The sequence below is a fragment of the Diplotaxodon limnothrissa genome, linkage group LG18 (assembly GCF_057381915.1).
Source record: "Diplotaxodon limnothrissa isolate DT_005_m linkage group LG18, D_limnothrissa_male_GT1.1, whole genome shotgun sequence".
Classification (NCBI taxonomy): Eukaryota; Metazoa; Chordata; class Actinopteri; order Cichliformes; family Cichlidae; genus Diplotaxodon; species Diplotaxodon limnothrissa.
Genome location: NC_140613.1, coordinates 4,047,506 through 4,067,236, shown reverse-complemented (window position 1 = coordinate 4,067,236; position 19,731 = coordinate 4,047,506). Strand labels below are relative to the sequence as shown.

The following is a 19,731-nucleotide window of genomic DNA, read 5'->3' as shown; positions in this document are numbered from 1 at the left end:
ATTACATTGTGTGTGTTGAATATTCCTTTGTTTATAGCCTTTTTTGAGGATGCCAAATTTGTAGGGGTTTGCAATTTTTGCATAGATCAGCCATGCAATGAAAAAACTTGATATATAAATCAGTGGCAGCTTCATTCTCTTCATTACTAAATGAAATGTTCTATGTTTTTTTTTTTTCTTTCTTTTTTTTTTTTTTTTTAACTTCAGATCTGGTGACTACATTTACAATCCCATGACATTGAATTGTAATAATTTCTGTTACTCATCAATAACCACATTAATGTTAGCTTTTGCCCTCATTGAACAATGTTATGGTAGCCCTTGTCATGAACTTAAATTATTAAAAAATAAATGACATTAACCTAATTAGACAGACACCATTTTGAAGAGATTACGTATGTGAGAAATTGGTGTTTACCGTGTTGAATGTAGCTTGACATGAGCCATGTCTGTCTGTGGTATGATTGACTTCAGCTTACATGTGTAAAATGGCTTCTTCAGTCTCTTTCTGCATAAACGCACAGCTTAACTCTCGCCTGTCTGTCCTACAGGTACATGGGTATCGGCCTCTCAGCTCAGGGTGTAAACATGAACAGACTCCCTGGTAAGTTGACATATTTTGTGCATTTGTTGCTGCTGTCTTTTGGTGTCTTTATCTGTTATATTCTACACTAGATATGTCTGGGATTTCTGTGGGTGTCATCTTGTCTGAACATAACTACTAGAGATTAGATTTGGATAAACTGGTTGGAGCCGTGACTGAGTCTGTTCATTGTGGTTGTTAGTTTGAGAAAAAAAAGAAAAAAGAAAAACAAGTAATATAAAAAACACAATTCAGATCCTTACGTAGGCTTACTGGGAAATCTTCTATAAGGTCAACAAGGCTTTAACGTTTTAGTCAACCTGTTTTAGGATTATGTTGCTATACAAAGGCTTATAGAAAAATGAAATAAAATTGAAATTGGTTGCAACCAGCATGGAAAAATTGAAGCTAAGTTCATATGTTGAGAATTGATACCTGTCAGGACAAGCCAAAGGGTTTATATCCAGAGATCTCAGTAATGTGTTGTGTAGCTCTTGAGTGAGGAGCAAGGATGAATACTCTACTGAGCTTTTATGTATAGTTCAGGCCAAGGTGTTGTGTCGGCATATCGAAAGTGGCTAAATGAAGATTTCTCGTTAGTTTGCTCATAGTGGCCTAAAGCATCTTAACTTTGATGAAACTGCCAAAAAGGATGTCATAAGAAATAAGTCTGTTAACTAATTATTTAAAAGCTCATAAATTATACAAAAGCAGATATTACCAACATAAACACCAGCCTATGAATAAACACGATCAGTAGCTGAAATTTTTATTTTATATTTGTAATTATTTATTCATATAAATATATTTTTCCTGTGAGGCTGTGGAGGACATGTTGCCCCCCCCCCGCTAACCTCACAGTTTTCTGCGAAGCACAGGCCTCTGGTGGGTGGAAAGTTTAAGATTATCACTGTGTAATCAGTATATCCTAAGGTGATGTTTGACCTTTGTCATGCTCCCTTCCAGTATTTTTTTTTTTCGTTGTCTGTTGATTACACAAGTGTTGTGCTTAAAAGCATTCTCAGTGTATGCACTCAATCATTAACTCGTATCCATGATTGTTGGAACAAGAACTTTTTTTTAAACACTTGTGCAATTAGGTGTAATAAAGTTGTTGTTTTGGATTTTTTTTGAGCTGCTTCAATGTTTTAGTGAAGTCAGAAACCAACACATGAGGTAGTGAATGTTGATGGTACAATAAAATGTCATGAATATCATCATTAATTGGACGCTGCAGACGTCAACCCTACGCTCCCCTGAGGTTATCAGGCCAAACAGGACCCCAGATACCCCACCACCAGTTTGAAAGCTGGACCCACCCAGGAGCTCCAGTCTCTTCACACAAAGATAACAGCAGGCCTAGTGCCAACCGCACAGTCTCAGCTGATGGATAGATGCTAATGAAAACTCAGTAATAGCTAGGTTTCATTTGACGTAGACGTGACGTCGACGTAAAGCGCGAAATTTGACTGGCGGTCGGAAGTGAAAAAGATAAGCGCAAAATCACAGACAGACAGTACGCAAAATGCCTATGTCCTGTTGTGTTTACGGATGCTCCAGTAGGTCGACCAGAGAAACTGATAAACGGTATTTTAGGGTACCAAAAATAGCCCAACGAAGAGGAGAAAAATGGAAAATTCTAACCGAAAAACGTAGGAAAAAATGGATTTTAAATTTACGTTTACAGTCGGGAGGAGCAGAGTCTGCCAATGCCCGTGTCTGCAGCGACCACTTCGTCAGAGGTAATGTTATGTTTGCAAACGAACTTATTAGCATTAGGTTGTCGTTAAATTCTCGTTTACTTAGTGCTTTTAAGTTAGTAGTCTAATATTGACTTGATTGGGACTATAGGCTGCCCAAGTGCTTTGGATGACGAAGAGTCGGAGGACTGGGCTCCGACGGTCAATCTCGGCTACGAACGAAAACCCAGATCGGAATCAGTTCTCAAACGAGAGAAAAGAATGAAGCTTAAGGCAGAACAGCATCGATGTGCAGAGGCGATTTTGGATATGCAACAGACGGCTGAGAGCCCGGATTTGAGCCTAGTGACAGTGGAGAACAGGCTACTAACCCTGCCATACAATTGCAATGAGCTGCAATCACTTCTCCATCCTCCTTTGCAATTACCCAAGTCTTCAGAGGTGTCTCGTTAGACCGCTGAGAATGGTTTACCTTGAAACAAACAACTGTCACTCTAACGAAGTCCTAAGGATGTGGCATGTTTGTTGACGTTAAAGCCGCTACCGCTAACTGTTAGCGTGTTTAAGATAAAGCAATATAAGAACAAACACTCACCCTTGCAAACACCAAACTGTATCCATCACGGAGACGTTTTGTTCCAAGGTTGTGGACCCACCCGCTGACAAAAAAATTGTACGCCTCCAGACTCTTGAAAGCTTTCATTTGCTGCCTAGTGTAGTAAGAAGTCTGGAGGACCAAGTAGTTGGTGATATCCACAGCCTCGATAGTAGGCAAATCCTTTACTTCTGTGGTGTATTCGGACATTTTCAAAGAATACGGATCACGTCCGATATATTTTTTAACTATCTGTTTATATCTCTCCCGAGAAACGGGGTCTAAAGTTGCACAATAGCTGCTCTCCTGACTCTCCACAGTGTCCTCCATGTTTACTTCCGCCCTCCACTCAAAAATCGCGCTGCCTCCGCACGTCATCAGAACCACGTGACCGCAACCCAACTATTGTGAAGAACTGATGCCAGAGTGCTGCTGAGTTGAGTACTGTCCTGCAGTGATGACTGTGGAAACGGCAGGATTAATCCTGCTGCTCGACAGTAACTCACTGGATCCTGCCACATGGTTTCTAATGTTAAAACAGCCCCAAAGTCCTATGTGCTGCAGCAAAGGCTGCATCCCCTTAAGTCTCCCTGAGAAACAAGTACTGTGCAAACACAGAGTACTCCAGGTTTTAATACACACAGGTATTCTGTTCACATTAAACCTTTGCTCATCAGTAATTTTCTTTCTTCCATTTTATGCTCAATACAAAAAAATATTTATTTTCAGTGAAATAAGGGGCATCACATCAAAAATGGCCTGCAGTCTGCAGAAGGTTAAACAAAACAAAGAATTGAAGGTTAAAAATGCCACACAAAAATCTCCCAATTCTGGGAGTACATCCAGTTTTCTGGAAGAAACTGAATGAGCTATGTCTTTCTGCAGTCAGCATGAAAGCAACAGCAAGCTGTTCCACTGATTGAGAATACCGATTCCCCAGGTTCAGTTCTCATAGTGTCCTTGAGCAAGGCATTGAATCTTGCAGGTTTGTGCTTGCTGGCTCACGGTACAGGGCTGTGGGTGAAGGTGTGGACACATACATCTGCCTTTTTTCTGTTTTAAGTGAGGATATTTCAGCTCTACTGCTCTCAGCACTGTGTGATTCTTGATCCAGGTCATGATATTACACCAGCGTTTACTGAAGCGTTGGAATTATGACGTCACATGTCTATTTTTAGACTTAACATGCGAATTTCTGGCCTAATAAAGTTTGGTGATAGGGAAATGTCTGTAAATACTCACAAATGTTAGAGTTGGGTTTAACTTTCAGCAGATACGAAACAGCTTGGTCCAGCTATTTTGTTGTTTGACAGCTTTTATTTCATGTCTTATTTGAGGAAATCTAATAATTAGATTAAAAAAAGAAAAGAGTCAGCACTCAGAGAATCCCACTTGAAATCTGGGAGAACGCTGCCAAAGCAAAGATGAAAATCCTTTTATGACCATATTTTAGGGCATGTATTTAAATCAGACTTTACTGATGATTCTACACGTGTGACCATTAATATTGAAGTGTAATTTAAATAACACTTCGTAAATATGTTCCCAGAGGGATTTTAAGATTGCTGCTGAGTGGCAAGATTACTTCATAAAGGTTTTGACGCTGCCTCTCCGGTTTAATCACACTGCGTTCGAACCATTTTGGCGGCCTGCTCACAGCACTGTTGTCCTCCTCAGTAGCGTAGCTTTTGGTGTGATTTGTCACAAAACAAATTTTGAAAACATTATGTTGTGTTTTTTGATCTCCCGTGTCATCAGTGCCAGTATGCTTCTAGTTCAGTCATATTTACAATACTTATAGGGGCCACATTGTACTTCTGACCCTAGAGCTGAGTAATTTAAACTGACGTATTGCTTTAGGTTTTCTAAAAACAAATAAATAAGTAAATAAATACTGACGTGTAGCACATGTAGGAGGAGCTCACTGTTTGTAACGCTGGCCCTTGGTGACAGGTAAAAGCTACAACATGTGAGGAGGTGTGTGTAAAGTTGTGTATAGGCTTTGCCTATAACTAACCCACAACTGTGTTCAACCATAAGAAGTTTCTCTGTGTGAATAATCAGCTGCAAAGTATATCATTATTTTACAGCACTGTACCTTTTAATGTGGGTTTGTAGGAATATTCATATTGTGAGACTGACCATTATCATTCAGCCCTCCTATGGGCTGTGTGTGTCTGTCCGTGTTTGTCTTTGTGTTTCTGTGTTGAGTCTGAGATTCAAACAATTGCTGCGTTTTAACACTTTTTCACCTCATGTTCTCACACTTTTCATTTGCATCGCTGCAGGTTGGGACAAGCACTCTTATGGTTACCATGGAGATGACGGCCACTCCTTCTGCTCGTCTGGCACCGGGCAACCTTATGGACCCACGTTTACAACAGGCGATGTGATTGGCTGCTGTGTTAACCTCATCAACAACACCTGCTTCTACACAAAGAATGGCCACAGCCTAGGTACAGAAAATAATACCCAATAATGCTGCCATGCAGTGGTCTGTGTATTAAGTTGCAGAAGGACTGCAGTGTTTCCAATATATTTTTTATCAATGTTTAAACAGAGATGGCATTTCTCTCAATAAGAGAGAGATGAGTAACAGTTTTGTTTTTTTAAATAAATAGTTGGCAATCGCGCTTGTCCACTATATTTTTCCCACTGCTTGCCCACTTGTGTTTTGAAAGTTCAAGTGCTGCTAACCAGTTAGCTCCAGCTCTTCCTGTCTTATCTTTCCCCTAATGGCTGGCTCACTGGCCAGGTTTTTGTTGGACTGTAATATTATTCCCCTCCTTCCCCAAAAGGATCTCAGCCTGCAGCACCTTGAACTGCAGTTTTTGAAAGTAGTCTTGCTTCTGTCCTGTCGCGCTACTGTAAGCTGGATGGTTACTCTGACCAGAAGCTGCGGTAGATGGAGGATTGGCTCACTTATGTCCCTTTTATACCCCGCTCACCAAAGCTTTGTAGTTGGAGACTTCCAAAGGAACTTTGATTACATTTGTGTAGTTATTTATTTCTCACAAAGGGATTGGAAAATTTAATATTTTCTGAGGAGAAACTTTGCCATGATGTAAGCTCATTTTACAAACACGGCTGTAATAGTTTCACAGAAGTTGTTACTGAGCCAAACACAAAACAAGAGGCCACTGCAGCAAGTCCAGCTTGTGATATATTGCTTTTTTTTTTTTTTTTAAGTTTTGCATGTTTCTATGAATTGTCTTGTTGTTGTTGTTGTTGTTGTTGTTGTTGTTGTTTTAAATAATCATTCTTTGTTAATTAAATGTCTCTGATGTTTTTTGCTCTTTTTTTGTTTTAAATTATTTTTTCCACTTTACTGCACAGCAAAGAAATGTTACAAAGCTCGATAGTAAAAGCAATGTAAACATATATTTATATGTATGTATGTTCTTCATAATATAAGCATCCAGCAAATCTGTCAAAAAGCTTTTAATGTGAAGGCTTTGCAATACTTTGTATAATTTAAAAATTACATCAAATTTGTATTTTTTAGATAATGCTTTAGTGATAATTTCCTTCATGATTAGAAGACCGGGTTCACAGTTAAATCTGTTGGGGAGACGGTCTTTCTCGCTTATGTGACATTTATGAACTGCAGCAAGATGACCGTAACCAGATTACCTCAGCACATGTAAACACACGAACTGTGGCCTCACGCTGTGTGCAGAAATGGAAAGTACTCTTGTTCTTCATGCTGACTGTTTCTCTCTTCCTCTGCAGGTATTGCCTTCACAGACCTACCAGTAAGTACTGAGATTTTCTTCACTCTTTGTTGTAAAGTAATCTTTTCCATAATTAGCACAGCTGTAGGAGATGATGCTATTTATGGAAATTAAATGTGTCATTTCCTGCAGAATGTCCACTGCAGTCAAAATGTTTAATCATGCAAAATGGATTAGAGGCTGGAAAACTCGGGAGCTCCGAACACACCGTCAGCTTTTCTCAAACACTGTCAAACTGGAAGGCCTTTCTTCTTCTGTCACATCTGTAGTGATTGTGGTGTCTGTGTAACCTTTGGCTAAAGTTTCTTTGGCTTTATCCAACCATAAACAGACACTTGAGTGTTCTCTATTAAGAATTTATTATGTGTTTAAAGCAAATGAAGTGTACTTTCTGTATTTACGTTATGAAGTTCAGAGGTTCACATTTATTAGGAGGCTTTAACTCAAAGTTGTCAGGTGTTTGACACAGTAAACTGCTTTATATAACACTTTTTGTACTATGGTTTCATTTTTTTTTCCACAAATGGATGAACAGAGTTACATTAGTAAAGCATCTAGTGCAGGTTGTAGGCCTTGAAATGTGGGGGAGAAAAGTAGAATGTAGAAAAATTGAAAAACGGCAAAACAAAGCACAGTTTTTAAAAAATTATATAAATTGATATTAGCAGGAATATCTTTACTGTGTATAAAATGCTTCTTATGTGGCACTGATTTCATTATCTAATTATTTTATTGGTTGGACCAATAAAATTAAATGGAAGACTCCTAAATTTAAATCTCAGGGACGTCTCTCAAAGTAGAAAGAAGCTTTTTAAAACAAAGTCAGCAAACTTTATAAGCTGTGTTTTTTTTGTTTGTTTGTTTTTGGGTTTTTTTCCCTCACAGAGTTCACTCCTGGTGACAGTTAATTTGATAATGCTTCAAAGTAGCTGCTTAATAAATGTCTGAAGAAAGTATTTATAAAAATAAAAAAAATAAAAAAATGTTTCTTTTAAGCTGCTGTAAACTTGCTGTTTGATCCAGATCTTCCATCAGAGTCATGTTGACACATTTTCCACTTTCATTTAGTGGGGAAAACAGCTTGAAAGTTTAAAAACTATTTACAGTGTATGAGCCAAATGCTCATGCTTCTTTTTTGTTTTAAAGGGGGTTTGTTTTTGTTTTTTTCTACTATTTGCTGTGTATTGTGTCAGACAGAGGAGATAACTGTAATATTGCCATCTCAGGCACACAGCTGTGAGCACAGAAGCCCCAACCTCCTGCTGTTTAAAACTTCCATTTGTAAGCAGCAGCGAACCACAAATGGTTTGCCCCAAAGGGGGAGGAGCTAAAATGTTTTGTTGCTTTTGTTTTGTTTGTTTTGCCTAAGGAGCTGCACCAAGAACGTCCAACAGTATGGAGCTAGACTTGAGAATAATGGCCTACTTTTTCAAATGGAACCAGAGTTTTGAGTACTCCTTTGTTTCTTAACAAGGCGACACAGTCAGCTCCTATTCTTTGTTATGTGAACGACTCCCACACCCACTGGGTCTTGATTCCAGTGGGATTCATGCATACGTTACCAAAGTTGGGATGTTTAGGGAGACACTTGTTGCTTGGTTGGTAGCAAATGAAAACGGGTGCCGGCTGTTATTGAAGAAGAAAAATAAGAGTCTTAGCTAAAACAATAATCCATTGAGCAGCCAAACAGACTTGGATGTGAGCCAGACATTCATGTTCCTCCAGAGCTGTCCAGTGAAGTGCGTCACCTCGACGCAGCTGACCTTTCTGGTTATTGAACCATGACAAAGACAACTGTGAGAGACACACACAGCTTTGTACTGCTGTTCTTATGTGGGCTGTTATCAGCGGTGTTATTCCCAACTCCTAGCCTAAATCTAACTCTAAAAAAGTTTAGTGTTTTGTAAAGTTTTTGTTGTTTGTCTTTCTTTTTTTTTACATTTTGGTATTTCGGTATTAATTTATTTTAAGGACACTTGCAGCCATCCAAACACAACACGGTGAATGTGCCTTTCCACCAGTCACCACTGCCTCTGATTAAACCAGAGCTCTGGTGATTGGTAGAATAGTAGAACAATACATCCAGATATGCAAATCTTAAGTGTTTTTCATTTAGCTCTGTCTGATTACTGTCTGTCAAATCAGGGATTTATATTTTAAAAAAAAACAAAAAACAAAAAAAAAACTTTTTAAAACAGTCTTTGTTGCAAAGTCAGCAAACCTTTCAGTGGCTTTTTATCACAGATTCTGTACTTGCAGTTTTTATGGCTGTGTGATAAGTGAAATTTAACTCTGGTGCTGCTTCAAAATAAGTGCCCAGAGACATTTTAAAATGCCAGCTGAGTGAGACTTGTTTCTGGAAAGGCTTTGGCTGTAGTAATTGAGCTTCATTGCTTTCAGTGCTCCCGTACTTTCTACTTTTTATTCACCAGTACTCATGTATAGTGCTGTTGCTCATTAAATCATAATCAGAAATCATACAACAATTTGGATTATGTCGTGTTGGAGTGTAGAGTCCTCCTTGTTTAACATCAGTAGTTTTCCAAAACTGTGTATTAGGGAGCTGCACTGTTAGCACGTGGGATTGCTGTTTCCTTGGTCTGAAAAACAAATGAGGTTTTTAATGAAGTTACAGGTAACAACAGGAATAAGCTGAAAAATAAAATGAGAACTGCTGTTTAGTTTGGGTAGTATATTGGTAGATGTTGCCATAAGATATGCTCCATAGCATCAAATGAGTATTGAACAGCAGTCAAAGATGATCGGCAGAAAATAAACACAGCAACCTTTCAATGACCGAACCCAGTTATATTATAATTAAATCATATTAATTGTTCCCCTTCACAGTTCAATATGCTTCAAATTGTAAGACAAAGAGTACCCACCAGTATTCCTTTATTATTTATGTCTTCAGTTGAAATTAATTTGCTCTAGGCTGAGTGCAGTACGTGGGACAGAGTTGATAAACAGGACTATGAAGTACTAGTAATGTATTGGAGGACAAACTAAAATTAAAAAAAAAAAATCATAAAATGAAGTGAAATGCACAATAATCAAAAAGATCTTTGCTGGGTTGTTGACTGACAGAACATTTTTTTAGTTCTGTCTATAAAGCAAAATTAATCAAAAGTCAAGTATTTGGAAGTGTCATCAATTCTGATGAAGTCAGTTCAGCAATCAGCTGATAGTCATATTATGGTCAGTGAGTGCGATAAGGCCCCCCCCCCCCCCCTTTTTTTTTTTTTTTAAACGACGCTGTGAAAACAGGCTGAGCTCTCTGTTCAGAAGATGCACTGTCAGCATCCTACCACGTATGAGCTTTGTCAGCTACTAAAATCACATTTTAAGGCGTAATTGCAGACAAAAGCTTATTTCCTGAGATTTTCCGTTTTCCTGTTTTTACCCTTCATTGTTTCTTCCTGTTTTGATTAATTGTCCAGATTGCATTCCAGACTCCGTTTCCTCTATCACTCTTACCTCTCTTTATCGCTCCCTGCTGCAGCCCAACTTGTACCCGACCGTGGGCCTTCAGACTCCAGGGGAGGTGGTGGATGCAAACTTCGGGCAGCACCCATTCGTGTTTGACATTGAAGACTACATGAGAGAATGGAGGACAAAAATTCAGGCCCAGATTGACCGCTTCCCCATCGGAGAGCGCGAGGGCGAGTGGCAGTCCATGATCCAGAAGTAAGAGAGTTAGAAGGCTCAAATTATTTGCATGTAGTTTAAGCTAAGTACATTTATTTTATTTTTTTTTAACTGTGGAATATTAGACTTGCCATGCTTTGTTCACTTATGATGTCTGCCCAGTGATAAGGTGCCACGAGGATGACTTCTTAGGTTAAGAATAACCTAGAAATTGACTTCAGTCTGCTTCCCTCAGGAAAAAAAAATAGCTGCGAAAATTGTGGAAAACGAACTTTGCAGGAAATGAAAGATTTTGATATGTCCATTTTTAAAAAGCTGTTTTTTATTTTATTTTTGTATTTTGTATTTTTTCAGCCAGATGGTCTCCAAATAGATGTCCCTATTATGATTTCAGAAGTTTAAGTACAAGTAGGAGAAGTGAAAAGTTAATCTGTGGATATGTTTCCTATACCAAAGCTTTATCCATGTGATGTTACCACCACGTGGCTCCTAACGTGTGAGTGAGCCATGCTGAATGTTCCTGACATCTTCCACACATGAGAGCAAAAGGGGACTAACCTGACCTATTTAAGGCTCATGAGGAACAGTGTTATAATGTTCAGTTTCTTTGTTGTACACGATTGTCAAATCTCAAATTTTATCTGCAAATTTAACAATTTTATCAGGATACAGAATAGCAAGTCTTAATCAACAAATTTAATATCTGATACAAGTGATGATTTTATAGCCCACTGAAATAAAGACCATTTTGTTTAGCACAATCTTACTGGTTTGCTTATTAAAATCCATACATGCTTATGAATGTGTGGATTAAAGGACTTTCATGGTTAAGTACATTTATGTACAGATTTGACATCATATTTGGCACTTTAACTCTCACTTCTGCTTAACTGCTTGATGTAATGTGGCAGAGCTAGTTGTAGCAGACATGGAAAACCACACGGAGAGTTATTACCATCATTACTCCACATTTCACAGCTGATTGGATTTTAACTAGACCATAAATGGTTGAAAGTGCTGGTTGTTTCAGTAGTACCAGCGGCATATTGACCAGATGGAGGAAAAGGGAGTACTTGACTTTGTGACCTCAAGGTATTCTTCTGCATAAAACCAGCTGCCTGCTTCTCCTAAGTTAACGCCTTTGCAGGGTCTAAGTACTGGCTATTTTTATGCACTTAAACACACACTGTTACACACTGTTGTTTCACAGATAAAGTTAATAAATAAATAAATGTTGTAACATAAAACAACTCTTACTTCTGTTTTCCTGTTCAGCTAGCGATGTTGGTGTGGGTGCATGAATTACTTGTTCTAAGTATAAAGTTCCTCTTGGTTCAAATGGGTGTGAAAGTGTGTGTTTTACAAGTTGTATAGTCGCAGTTAACTGCTTATCTACTGACAGAGTTATGGTGACTGCAGTAGGTCTCACACGGTGTTCATGTCACACAGACACACACTCAGGCTTGTTATCTGACTGTTTTAGCAGTACAATCATTTACTAATTCATGCTTACATGAACAGGAGACAGCTGACCAGAAATTTACATTCATGTTGGATCCAGAGCTTTTGATCAGTTATTGTAGACTGAACAGTGTTCATCTTGTATTGGCTAAATGAAAAAGTCTTAGAAGGATGCTGTAGGTGACAGGACTACTACTAACATGAAGAGCATCAAGGCCCAGATGGATTGTTCCTCACCGAAGAGCTGGAGCTGTGATTCAGAAGGGAAAGATGCAGGGCTTGGTTTCCCTTCAAGCTGTGGCCTGGCAGGATTAGCTCTCTGTTGCTATGATTACTTGTCCTGAATGGATTTAAACTCCATTTGATGGGGATTGGAGTTGGGGGTGGGAGTGAATAAAGGGACTTATTGCCTTTATCCAGATGTCGCCTCACAAGCAGGAATAGAACCAAGAAGTTTCTGATCTTACACCAGTGCAGTGTATTGTCTCTGTGGAACAATGGTAGCATGATGATCAGCCGGTGAGAGTGGCATTATCTCGTCATATAACGGCCTGAAGCATGAAGTTTGGTTTAGCTCTGCTGCACTGAGGGAACTCGTCATCGACATAGTAATGGGGTGTTTGGGTTTAGCCGTGCCTCTAATTTGATTAATGAAAAGTCAGACACATACACTCAAAAAACATACCATGCTCATATTCATCTGCATATTTTTATTCTTGAACTCTGCCAGAGTAGCTTTGCATTATTCACATTTCAAAATAATCCTTATGTATATTATCCTGGTCCTTGCGGTAGCACCTGGAAACTTTCTATTGTCTGCCCTGGATAAACAGAATTTGAGCAGTAGCTGAGCGTGGCTTCTGTGCCTCAGATGAGCACATAAGGATGTCCCCCGCGGGTTACCTTTAAAGGGTCATTCTGGCTAATAAGACTTAAGTGTTTGTAATTTCAAGTTAGTCTTTCAGGTTTGTGGACATTAGAGAAGTAAAGAGTGATCAGATGAAGAAAGCGGAAAGGCCAACAGCTGAACACACTCGGAAGTGAAAAGAAAAGAAATATGAACTGACTTTCATTTGCGAGGCACGGTGTACAGACAGACTTCCTGTTTTAACTTGACACCCTCCCCTCACCCTTACCACAATGGTGTGCCCACAGCCCACAGTTTTCCTGCGCAGTGAGGGATTGTGACTGATTGTGACTATACCACAAAAGGATCATTTTATTTCCTAGGCTGAGTTATTAACTTGGTGAGCAAAATTGTGACATAATAGAAAGAACGGATCAGAGAAAGCTACACAAATGAGACCAGCGTAGAGTTGAAGTTGTGTCTTGACAGTGAAAACGACAAAACAAACTCAACTTTAGTTTTGTATATAGTAGCTGTTTCAGCTTGAGACTGTCAGCAGACTCTGTTATGCTATTGCTGTGGTCCAAGTTCTGAAATACAAGCAGTTCAAGAGAAATTTGTGTGTAGTGGTGCTGTAGAAATTTGGGTGTAATCAGGCCAAAAATAAAACCTGCTTTATCTCACTTGTTGTGGTACATCCCTGTTCAAAATCAACTCAGTCGAACCAGTTTTTTTTTTTCTGTCCTGACAGAAAAGTTCAATTAATGTTACTTCTGCTCAGGCAACATTAACAAATAATGAAAGCAATAAAAACAATAAAAGCAGTGCTATTGTAGAAAATCTGCTTCTGCTTTGTCTGATCAGTGTATTTTGGTTTTTGTTGTCTCATCAGGATGGTGGCTTCTTACCTGGTGCACCACAGCTATTGCGCCACAGCTGAAGCCTTCGCCAAATCCACCGATCAGGCCGTGCATGAGGAGCTGGCCTCCATCAAAAACCGGCAGAGTGAGTGCTCCTATATTTCTATATCTATTTCTTACTCCCCATTTTTAAAGTTGACACTGTGCTGTTTTTGTAGATTTAAAAATCATAAAGGAAACAAAGTGGTTGGTATGGTTTCTCTCTGCGAGACGCAGTCAGCCAGCATATGTTGATTTCTAATACTCTACAGTATACAGTTCTTGAATTTAAACATCAGTGTATATGATATATACATTTTCCCCATACAAACTGTACTTGAACAGGAGCCTGATCATCAGAAACCATAAGGGAGAAGTGACACAGTAACATTGGGTCGTTATAGGGCTTTTCTTTTTTGTTTTGTTTTTTTCAAAGATGCAACAATGTATCTGAGTGCAACTACAGGCAGAGTAAAGCTAATGGAGCCCATCATAAAAAAGATGTTGGGATGACCCTCCCTTCTTACTGGAGGTGGAGGTTGTTAACGGTAGCATTCAAAACCTTCATGTGTGATTTCACTGTTGGTTTGTAGAGATCCAGAAGCTGGTGTTGTCGGGTAGAATGGGTGAAGCCATTGAGACCACCCAGCAGCTGTACCCCAACCTCTTGGAGAGGAACCCAGACCTTCTCTTCATGCTCAAGTAAGAACATGGTTGTATATAAAATGTATGTTTTACATGTTACACTTGTTTTATTTGTTTTATTTAGATGGATAACATTATTGGAAAAGTTAACAAAGCCATAATCTAAACCCTTTTATCTGTCACGCACCCTCACACAGCCTCACTATAGACAGTGAGTTATTCAATAATTATATTTAAAGGAAAGGGGATAAGATATCCCTTAAGATACGATAAGATTTCCTGCATTGCTTTGAAAATGGCTTCGCTCACTGCCCAACTTGGATGGAATCAAACATTCTGCCCTTTTTTTAATTCTCTAAGCTGAACGACTACTCTCTTTCACATATGTAGCTCTATACTTAAATACCAAGTTAAGTACTTTTTTTAAAATTTGTCCTCCTGTCTTTACATCCCTTTCTTTATTTCCTCTATTTCCATCTGTTGTTGCTCTGTGTGCTTTTTCACCTTATTCCACCTCTTTATTTTCATACCATCCTTCCTAACCCTTCTGTTTTCCCCCCTTTTAATCTTTCCTCACCTCTTTCCATCTTTCCCCAGGGTGAGACAGTTCATAGAGATGGTGAACGGGACAGACAGCGAGGTGAGATGTCTGGGAGGTCGCAGCCCAAAGTCTCAGGACAGTTACCCCGGGTCACCCCGGCCCTTCAGCAGCCCCAGCCACAAAGCCAGCAGCTCCCAGCCCTACCTCACAGGTACAGTCCAACATTATTCACATCATCCACAGTGTGAAAACTTCACTTATCTTTGGGGGGAAAAGAGGCCAGAGGCAAATAAAAGGGGAAAAAAATATTTCTTTCTTTCCCTGACCTGAGCACAAATATACATCAGCTTACAGACACCATCTCTACACCCATGTTTGAATCTGTGTCTGCAGCACAAACTAAAGCCCACCACATTTTTTTCATCTTGAATGACACAGATGTTCCTCTAAAAGCAAGGTGCAACAAAAATACAAAACAGTGTTTATATTACTATTTAATAGAAAAGAGTGGATCTCCTGAACCAGTTGTGAGTTGCTCTGCCGTACCTGGAGACCAGCTGATCACTTTCAGCTGTATCTCATTAGCATTTGTGGCAACTGACTTGTCTCTTCAGGAGCGTTAACTACACATTGCCGTGGTGTGATTGTTTCTTATGCCCTTTAAGCATCTGAAGCAGCATAAATACCTCATTGATTTTTCAATGAAATAAAATGGGATGGGTAACAGGCTGTGAATGCATTTCTCTTCTTTGTAATGGTGAAGCCAATAAACTGCCAGTGAAGCCTTTTTCTCCCTCTCTCCCTTTTTCTTCTTTTTTTAGTTGCAGTAATAAATGTTAAATATTTATAATTTATTGACTCCAACTCAACACATTCTGCTCACATTTGCCGGCAGCATTTGTGCAAAGCACACAATAAAAAACTGAACAAATGACTATTAACACCACTGCCAGTTAGTGCTGTGGAGCTCTTTAATGACAAGATAAGGGGGGAAATACTATATAAAATTAGACTATTGGCTTTCTGTTTTTGTTTTTTACAGCTTTGTCCTGTCACTTTATATTGTGACTTGTTAGAGAGAGTGATACAAGATCATGTAAACTTTTGCTATTGTGGAGAAGATGTTTCACAATTAAAAAAACTGTTTAATGTGAGTGTCAATTCTATAAATGCTATAAACAGTTTAGCGCAACTTATCCATAGATAAGATAAGGAAGGAGTGATGAATGATTTAAATGTATGCACGCACGCACGCACGCACGCACGCACGCACACACACACGCACGCACGCACACAGAGTAGATCTAAATTTTCAGATCAGAGCATTAGGATTTTTCAGTCATTGTTTGTTTCGTTATTATTCAACAAAACATCTTATTTGTTGCTTTGTTTTGTCATTCTTCTGTATGTTTTAAATACAGTTATTGTAGTTTTGTATATGTAATGTGTTTTCATAAAAGTGAATTACTGTCATTTGTTATGCATGTAAAAACCAAACTATGGGTAGTGGTTGGAAATCAGCTGCGAGCGAGCACATCAGAATGGATGCGTTACTTCTATTGTGTTTAGTAATTGGAGTTTTGTCTGTCACTTTAAGAACATTTGAAATCATTTCAAATATGTCAAACTTATTTGCAGGGTTTGACAGCAACTGCTGTAATGGTGTGACGTCTAATAAGAGCCACAGCTCCTCCCCTCACAGTCATAAGCCCTGCCCCCCGGGCTCTGGCTCCACTCTCCCAGCATCCGACATCAGCCTCAATGGGAGTCGCAGCCAACAGCCGATAACCAGGTATGGAAACAAAGCACTCACACAGCAGTAAAAGCTGGAGGCGTTTATTTGGTTTTGAGTTTTTTTTTAACTAGCATATCTTTACAATTTGACTTTAAAAGATGTAAATTTCATCATGTGACCTTAACTTTTCCTCCATCCCCCCCAAATTATTTTCATCTAAACTAGTTAACAGTAAATTTAGACTTTTAATCAAAATAAGCCAGCATCACTTTATAACAATCATTTATCCATTTTCTTATTCACAGTTGAACAATTATGAATTCATTATTAAACCATGTAGTGGGACACATTACATCAGTATGCAATATAATTATGTATTTGTTAATTTCCAAATGTTATTGTCATTAGTGAGTCTGTCCTCGTTCTCAGGGGTTCAAGTACTGCTGTTAGGTCAAAGCTGCCGGCGTCTCAGAGGTATACGTAAAGCGTCTGTTGGTCCTGTGAGCCACGTGTCATGGCATCCAAACCACAACCTTTTACTAAGGCTAACCTGACGCCTAGTAATATGAAACTAAACTGCATGTGAAACTAAACAAACTACAGTTTTCACATTCACTCCTCCGCCTGCTTGCTCACAAAATCTTTAAGACAAGAACTATAAAAATCAAATTTTACAAGGGCTTCAAAATATTTAGATGTACTAAAATATTTATTCAGTATTTATTTAACCATTGTTGTTAAACATTATCTGCCCACATAATGTTCATAGATGGTTCAAACTAGACATTAAAATGAATATAATGAATAAGTAATTTGGTAAGTAATTGTCTTAGTAATTTGGTTTCCAGCTTTCATTGAGGAGAAATTTCTTCCCTTGAACTTTCTGTGATGTGATTGGATAATTTACCAGATTCAACAATCTATCAGAAACATGTGCCTTTACACTTCAGACAGTTATTTTTATTGATGCTGGTTACTATTTGTCATTTTTGGTTATGGTTATTGGTTATTTTTAATATTCTACGCTCCACTCAACAGACAGGAGTTGTTTGTTACCTCCTTGTCGAACTAATCTAATGCAGAGGACAGGGCAGTGTAGACTAATGGCGGCACGAAATTCACTTCCACAGTTTTTGAACTTGGGAATAAACCCAACAACTTAGATAGGTCTAGGTCTGAGACGTTTTATGTGATGAGGATGTTGGTCCCTAGGGATAGGAGTTACTTTAAAAAAGTAAAAATGAGCTATGGTGAATCCTATAGATGTTTAATGTAGAGCTGTTAGTATTAATTGTGTTGTTCTGATGTTTATGAGCCTTGTTAGAACTAAAGATGGAAATCGTGTCCGTCCTGTAATGGTTGCATTAATGCTGAAAACTTGCGTAGACAGAAATCACTCAGGAAGCCATAAAAATATCGATAAATAATCAATTTTAAATAGAAGCTGTGCTGGCAGTGATTTTAAATCAGAGCAGTATAATATTAGTGCCTCCAGTGGTGTGTTAATGCATTCACTTGGCAAGCAAAAGGTTGCTGGTTGGATTCCAGCCAAAAGTAGCTTCTACAAATCCAAACAGTATCCACCTGTAGAAGCTGCTGACAGTTTCTTGTGTCTTCTCTCAGTAATGATGTGGATATGGAGGTCGATCACTTCACCAACGGAGTGACAGAATCGTCTTCCAATGGTTTTCTCAACGGCACCTCCAAACACACCACGGAGCCTGACGACTGTGACGCAGACATGGGTGAGCAGAGCGTGTGGAGACATAAGAAACTTGATCTGAGACTTTGGATGTTGCGTTATCTAGCAGCTTCTTTCTAGCAGCCTTTTTCTTCTTCAAGATGTCATGCACACATTGTGCGTGTCACGCAGCCTTAAAAACACTTTTCTTTTCATTTTGAATTGACTCTACAGAGGTGGAGTCGGCACAGTCTAAGAGGCAGCTGTGCGGCGGAAGCCAGGCAGCCATCGAGAGAATGATCCATTTTGGCAGGGAGCTCCAGAGCATGAGTGAACACCTCCGCCGTGAGTGCGGCAAGAACTCTGCTAACAAAAAGATGCTCAAGGTAACACAGGAATCTCTGTTATTTACTTGGTTTATATTGTTTGTTTTTGTGGGGTCTGTTCACCTTTTGTGTTTGTATTTCAGGCATTTACAGTTGACTTCAATCATTTAAGCCATTTTCTTCACATAAAAATATGCCTGCCTTTGTACTGTATATTTATAAAAGCTTCAGATGTTATCTGTTTGTACTAGCTCCCAGTAAAATGCCAAAATGAGCCAGGTTCAAATCAAAGGCAGTGTAAAGGGGTGCTCATGTTCTAAAATTCTGGTCTCATTTAGAGCAAATTGATGGTGAAGGTGTTCGACTTTGGCAGGTACCTACATTGATGATCCTAGCATATGAGCATTCAGTCTGTTTTTCAGTGACATCTCGTTCCAGTTAAACAAATTGTGACAGCAACAATAGTTGCCAGAAAACTGCCTCAGTGGAAGGATTAAAAAGCAAATGTCATAGATGGGATTGAGGTTTTGTCATTTAAAATCCGAGATAACGGGGCTCATTTTCAATCTCTCCAAAAGGATGTCTATACTAATGACCTCAAATGTTCAGTATTAACATTATTTTATTTCATTTTTTTAAGGGAAGAAAGTATAGCTCAAAAACAGATTTTGTGACCTCTGCAGTCAGTCATGATGTAATATATTTGTTTTAAAATGTACAGTCAGTTCAGTTGTCTTAAAGGAACAGGTCAAACTGTGGGAAAATTCTGTTTGAGCTGAAATGCTAACACAAAGAATGTTCAGCTACAGCATGTTGTAACAAAGCAGGTGAAATGAAGTGATGGGCTGTGGTGTGATCACTTTCTGCTCTCCCGTCTTCTGCTGCAGGACGCATTCAGCCTGCTGGCCTACTCGGACCCGTGGAACAGCCCAGTCGGATACCAGCTGGACGCCATTCAGAGAGAGCCGGTCTGCTCCACTCTCAACAGTGCAATATTAGGTGGGTCAGCCATGAGCAGTGCATGATCCAGTCTACAGTTTTCAGTTAGCATTTTGGATGTAGGAGGATAAAAGAGATTGATGGGGACTGTGGGTAACCCAAATCTCAAAAAGAAGCAAAAAAACTCAGATTGTGATAAATGCTAAAAAACTTTTGCATGTGGTTTGCTGCAGAAATCTTAAGACAGACAGGCAGCATATCTTAGGGACTGCATATTACCAGGACATGTGTTTAAATCCAGGTGAACTAACCTTAAAGATAAAGGTGTCAGTGCACCTGCTATCCAGCCGAAGGCAGAACTGAGCAGGTATTCTGAGTGAGCTGGAAAATGTGACTT

The 19,731-nt window shown here is 39.0% G+C and overlaps 1 protein-coding gene across 1 annotated transcript in view; it reads left to right on the top strand.

The window, feature by feature from the left end:
* ranbp9 (RAN binding protein 9) overlaps nt 1-19,731 on the top strand; it is a 28,782-nt gene that overhangs the window by 6,744 nt on the left and 2,307 nt on the right. The window contains exons 3-13 of the mRNA XM_085378349.1: nt 552-604; nt 5,167-5,334; nt 6,611-6,633; nt 10,115-10,299; nt 13,461-13,573; nt 14,061-14,169; nt 14,710-14,864; nt 16,292-16,445; nt 18,012-18,133; nt 18,304-18,455; nt 19,283-19,394. Of these exons, the coding sequence (XP_085234475.1) occupies nt 552-604; nt 5,167-5,334; nt 6,611-6,633; nt 10,115-10,299; nt 13,461-13,573; nt 14,061-14,169; nt 14,710-14,864; nt 16,292-16,445; nt 18,012-18,133; nt 18,304-18,455; nt 19,283-19,394 (1,346 nt within the window). The remainder of the gene's footprint in view (nt 1-551; nt 605-5,166; nt 5,335-6,610; nt 6,634-10,114; nt 10,300-13,460; nt 13,574-14,060; nt 14,170-14,709; nt 14,865-16,291; nt 16,446-18,011; nt 18,134-18,303; nt 18,456-19,282; nt 19,395-19,731) is intronic.